The sequence below is a fragment of the Ixodes scapularis genome, unplaced genomic scaffold (genome assembly GCF_016920785.2).
Source record: "Ixodes scapularis isolate PalLabHiFi unplaced genomic scaffold, ASM1692078v2 PGA_scaffold3__209_contigs__length_174095766, whole genome shotgun sequence".
Classification (NCBI taxonomy): Eukaryota; Metazoa; Arthropoda; class Arachnida; order Ixodida; family Ixodidae; genus Ixodes; species Ixodes scapularis.
In genome coordinates this window covers 84,014,126-84,020,125 of record NW_024609868.1, presented here as the reverse complement: position 1 = coordinate 84,020,125, position 6,000 = coordinate 84,014,126, and the positions used below count along the sequence as shown (strand labels likewise).

At 42.4% G+C, this 6,000-nt stretch overlaps 1 protein-coding gene across 1 annotated transcript in view; it reads left to right on the top strand.

The window, feature by feature from the left end:
- Window positions 1-253: 253 nt before the first annotated feature.
- Window positions 254-6,000, top strand: part of LOC8028235 — a 29,527-nt gene continuing 23,780 nt past the window's right edge. The window contains exons 1-3 of the mRNA XM_040207177.3: window positions 254-434; window positions 1,997-2,043; window positions 5,394-5,432. Of these exons, the coding sequence (XP_040063111.1) occupies window positions 368-434; window positions 1,997-2,043; window positions 5,394-5,432 (153 nt within the window). The 5' untranslated portion in view covers window positions 254-367. The remainder of the gene's footprint in view (window positions 435-1,996; window positions 2,044-5,393; window positions 5,433-6,000) is intronic.

The window sequence follows — 6,000 nt, the reverse complement described above, 5'->3', positions numbered from 1 at the left end:
CTTGTAACAAACACTTCTTCATAAAGTACTTGATGAATATTAGTCTCCGTTTGGTGAATGTTTTTGAAAAACATATTACGTTGTAGCAAAGCAATTTCCGCTTAAAATGTCGCTTTCAATAGAGTTGTACGCACGTGTGGTTTGGAAAATACGCAGGTTTTAACGCTACCCTATGTTAGTTGATCTGGGGTTCCTGAGCTCGTTGGTGGCTTACGGATAACGGCGTACCCGGGAACTGTTTTAGCCCCGGAAACAGGTGCACGCATTACTCGGTCTTTTTGTTTATGGAGCATAAAGTATATACGAAAAGTATATTAGTGTAGTTTGGCAGGCTCTCTCCCAGAATAGATCGCTTTCTTAGTGCACTATGACGTTCATCGCTGTCTTCATACTTGGAGCTTCATTTTTTCTTGAGTCGACCTCGGCAACTGACAGTAAGTAACATTGTATTAACATCATTCAGAGCGGTTCTTGCCGATTCGCGATGTCTCGAAAGATATACAACGTGGTGTGGCAAGGACATTCAGAATTATGCACTAACTACTTTAAATGTGACAAGGTCTAGATGTTACAATTTTAAACCTCTATTAGAACCATGCAAATTCAAACCTAACTTTCGTGACCTACTTGAAAACGAGCGTTCAAGACAGAACAGGAGGTTTGTCAATGCGCATTTTGTATCCTTACATAATTTTCATAATAAAGCCCTACATGAACATAAAAGAGCCAACATCAGTGAAACAGGCGAAAATAGCGATTATTCAAATGCAGTTAAATATAAATAGGAAAATAAAAGCGCCAGAGACTAGAATGGGACTAGAAAGGTGACACAAACAAAGCGTTTTGTTTGTCTCGCCTTTCTTGTCCCATTCTCTGGCGCGTTTTTTTTTTTTTTGTAGAAATGCACCTCTAGCCCACCTTTTAATTCTAATGCGTATAAATCAAACGGTGTCGCAGTGCATTTTCCCACTTGATCCTTTGATATGATCGATCGAGCGCATCTAATGACCGCCAAAAAAAGCTTTATGTTAGCTTGAGAAGGAATTTGTCACTTCTCACGAGGATTCCGGGTATTAGTTTTTGTTTTTGTTTAGGAATTTATGAGCTATGAATCTCGAGTTTTCTAAGATTGCTGAGCATAACCTCGAAGTAGAGTACTTTTCAAACACATTTGACATGTACATAAGACGTGTGCCTATTTGAAAGCTTTCATAGACGTGCCCTTCGAAAATTCGTTCAAGCTTTTCCCTTGAAGTGACACTGTTTGCCTGACGTGAGATTTTTTGTTGTTAATGATAAAAAAAAGCATGGCATGAGACAACCTAGTGTATTCACTGCTACGTAAGCGACGTAAGAGCCAGCGGTACGTGCCATGTTCCCCGACCGACAGAGAGCAACGCGACACCCCCGGTTTTACAAGCGAGGCCCCCGCCGGGGTTTCTTTCTCCGGTCTCTCTCTTCTGGCTGAAACATAAGCAGCGGAGGATCACAGCGGCTCCCCGGCGCGCAGAAGATGCTCTCTGCTGGTTTTGACTAGACGCTTGTTTCTCTTGCGAATAAACACAGTTAACCGCAACTTGACTCAGCCACCGACACTCATAAAGAAGACACGTCATTCACCAAAGGCAAAATGCGAGATATAGACCAGCACGCGGCCCTGACGTCACGCAGCTGCGGTGGCGCTGTCGACGGCACTGCACATGCGCAGACGCTTCACTCCACGCGAATTCGGTGTCTGCGCACGCGCAGTGCCCACACCTGGTGTGGGCAAACGCGGGCTTGTTTGTAAACAGCGTGTCGGTCTATACGAAAGGCACATATTTGCATCTTATTGCTCTGAGTCGCAATATGTCTTAACGCAATCCGAAGACATCGAACTTGCGATGTAACGCAATCCGAAGACATCGAACTTGCGATGTTTTGCTTCGTTACAAATACCATAAAACATGCGAACAAGGTGGTAAACTTTTTACATGTTCAATTCCTACCCCTACAGCCAGCTGTTTTAACCTCACCATTTCAAACGTTCTGGGAATCGGCGAGGTGAGTTCGTTCCACTAAATATCCGAATTTAAGTGTGCCTCTAAGCATAGATGTAAAATTTAATAAAATTTTGAGGGGCGTGAAAAAAAACAGGTCTTTCCATGTTTACTTATTTTCTTAACACTGAAAAGAATTTAATTGTTAAATTACTGCACCCCAAAAGTCCCAGGCTCCAGCAGAGCTTCCGGTTTCTAAATCTAGGCACGATTTCACGTCAAGGCATTGATTTCCTCTCAAAGCGTCAAGACCGACATTTATATCGATCCGCGTCCGATTATGCCGATTGCTTTTCGCTTGGCGTGTCAATGCTTCGCTGTGTAGCTGACGAAGCCTTCCGGACATTCAGGTTGGAGTGCGCGTACACAAGTTTTGCACAAGATTCCCTGCGAGCCCGTTGCTTAGCTTGGTGTACTCATTTCCATACTCAGACCAGTTTCTTTCACATGCCGCAGAAGAAGGGGGAATCTACAGTACGCGAGAGGCTCCTTCTTTTGACCAAATCCCCTTGGAGGTTCTGTATTCTGCGACGTTATTTCGCGACGTCCAGCGAGAGGCGGACGTCGCCGCCGCTGGCGCGCGGCAACGTTTCACAGTTTGTGAGCTTTGTATTTTTTTGTTTTAAATTTTACCCTGGTTGAAAGAACAAAAAAAAAAAAAACTGTTTTCCCCCGAAAGTTTCGATGTTTTTTTCAACCGCTTACATATCTAAGCTCTTAGGGAACAAAAGTTAAGGCTGCTTTCATCACGGTGTACTTTCGTGGTTATTCCGGAAACGGCACCAAACAATATCGTGGCTTTTCGAACACATCTATCTAAAGCTATTACGGTTATTTTGCTATTGCTAATACTACTAGTATCGCTACTGCGCGATACAAGTTAAAGGCCCAAGGCTCTAGCAGTCGTACTGGACTGGCTAAATTTTTCATCTACAATGTAAACCAGTGTCACAGTTCCTCAAATACTGATTTACCTGAGGCTTTCTCAACATGAATGTCTAATATGTATTTGTGTTTTTATGAAAAAGCCACGTGAATGGAACCACAGTATAAGCCATACAGGGCACGGCGCACACAAGACTTTCTTGTTTTTATTTTTTTTATTTATGTGTACTTTTATTTATTTATTTATTTATTCCCATACTGACCGGGAGGAGGGCAGAGACTAAGGTCGTGATGCATAACGAGGTCTCTGCCCCATTTACAATTCTAGGGAGTACTTTCAATCGCTTCTAGCCAAATAAAAAAATCTCGCACATGAGGAAGTTAGCGCTACCAAAGTTACCACTCGTGCAGTAGGCGCAAGGCTGGCGGTGCAGAAACGCGAATGATGAAAGACGGAAAAGCAGCTCGGGCGCGCTTTTGCAGTAACCGTTTTTCACCCGTTGCATGAGTCGTAAATTTGGCGCAACACCGAGCTTCTCACGGGCCCTTTCTAAAATTTAGTTGGTTGGTGGTTTCCGATGACACTAAGCAAGTTTCTAGCTGGAGCCATATCTTTCTTTCCCCTGATTAAAAAACAATTGACCAAATTTTACATAATTACTCGACTCATCGTTATTGGCCTCCAAAATTATGCCCACTTTGCCGTATAACTTACCTGTACGGATCGTGTAACAGTGTATAGCTTTCACGACTTTTTGTTTAAAGGGGCACTGACACCCCAAAGGTCGTATTTATTTTTATTGTCTAAAACAATGCAAGTTGTAGTCATAGACACGCAAAAAAAACCGCATCGCGAAAAAAAGTTTTCCCGCGCGCGCGCGCGCCTTTTTATTTTTGGCGTTTGATTTTCCCGCCTCTCGCCTCCTCGCTTCTTTTGATCGGTGACGTCAAAAATCAGGAAATTTAGAAGCTTTGTAGGCGACATCTCTATAACATTTAATTACGGCAATCTTAAAACATGTTTTTTAACGCAATTGCGAACGCACTACGGCCCTTCTTTTTGAAATACCAAAAATCGGGAGTTCGTTGTGGTGCCGTCTCCTGGATTTGTATCCTCCAACGGAAAACAGGCGACACCGCTCAAAACCGGTCCGCCGCAACGCCGGCGCTAGCCGGCGCTCGCTCCTATCCTCCTCGCTTTGGGTCGCCATGGCAACAGCAGGGTGTGGTGACAGGAAAGTGGACTCTCAGGTCTCCTAAATTTTTGACGTCAAGGCACCGGTGCCGATCGCGCGGGAACTTCGAATTCGGCACTTGGAAATTGTTTTTTTACTTCACGAATACTGAATTCCCAAATCTCAAATTTTGAGGGTAATGTCCCGGCATCGTTTTCAATCGTTTCGGATAATAAAAAAAAAATATGATTTTGATGTGTCAGTGCCCCTTTAAGTCTTAAAGTTTAAAAGACACCCTGTATATAGAGACCGCAATGAGGTTTAGTTTTCTTGCCCTGTCATAATCTTGTATCATGAATAGGCACATTTGCATTTAGAGACTAACTTTTGATATAATACAAATACATTGATATTTTATATCAATATAAATTATATCTTGATATAATCAAGAAATGTGAAGACAAGAGAAAACTATGCGAAAAAAAAGGCTCGAGGTACACTTAAGCACTTCTTATGAGTTGTGAATGCGAAAGCATGTACGCCGCTCTTCAGCACTCTTTCGTCTGCGGCGTACTTGCGTCGACAGTCGAGCGCGTACGCTGTCCTCGGCGAGCTGACCTTGGGCGTGGAGCGGCGGAGCCATTGCCTGGCGGACACGCAACGCCATGGGGTGGCAGTCGTTGAAACTGAGGCGCTGTGGTCAATGGGAGCCTTATCGACGCACGCCAGCCAATGGGACCGAAGCCGAAATCCATCAGCTTTACTCCGCTCCTTTGTGATCGAGGAAACTGGGTGCCGTTTGGCTAGGCTTTTCGCGTGGTTTCATAGCTGGGAGCTGGCTTCACTTGGAGAAAGGATTTAAGGAGCCGTTTAGCGCGGCTTCAAAGCTGATGATGTACGCTCGCTCCATGGGACAGTTAAAGGTTTCGCATTAAAAATACGCTGTTTCTGGCCTCGTAGTGTTTCATCTTTCGTGTTTTAGTGTGATCTACTCTCCGCGTGTTTCGGCAGCTAAAAAATCTCGAACTCCTCTACTTTGCTAAAATATACTAAGTGCTACAAAAGGTACATTTATGAGGGCGTTCTCTTGTCTACATTTAGAAAAAAAGGAATGGTGTAACAGTTTCCATATATACTACGTGACGGGGCATTTTCATATTCCTTTCCAGAAAGTGAAGATAAGTAATAATATAAAATGGGAAGTATAAGAGAAGCATTTTTACAACATATATATTAACCGCATAGTATATATACACTACTTAATTAATACATATTTTTTGTTTCACATGTCAAGTGTTTGGGAACTGCTGGCAACGTCTGCACTGAGGATACCGTGAGTAGTCTTTCTTTTAATAGTAAAGCTAATGCGGTGAAGGGCTTCTACTTGTTCATTTCATTTATTAATACTGTCAGTCCTATACAGGGCTTTTACAGGGTGAAATAAAAATACATAATGGACACATACAGATCGCTGGTACGAGATAAGAATTTTCTGGTAACAAAAAATACAATATAATATAATACAAAACAACAAACAAAAACAAGTATACATAAATTACACTCTAAATGTACATCACTCAAAGATCAGGGTGAATCAAAGAAACACATCTCCAGAAGTTGCTATGATACTAAGTGTAGTTAAATATATTAAATATAATGAGTAGCACATAAAACAGTCGTTTCAATATTAAAAACAAATTGACTTAGTGACGCTGAGGAAACAGTGGCATTCGGTAGCATGTTCCATTTGATTATGGCTCTAGGAAAAATCTGAATTTAAAGCAATCATTTCGCACAGACGGACTTGGAACATGCATGGTGTGATGGTGCCTTGATGATTCATTGGAGAGAATTTCGAAGTAGTCTGAATAATTTATTTCACTTAATTATTAATAATCTGC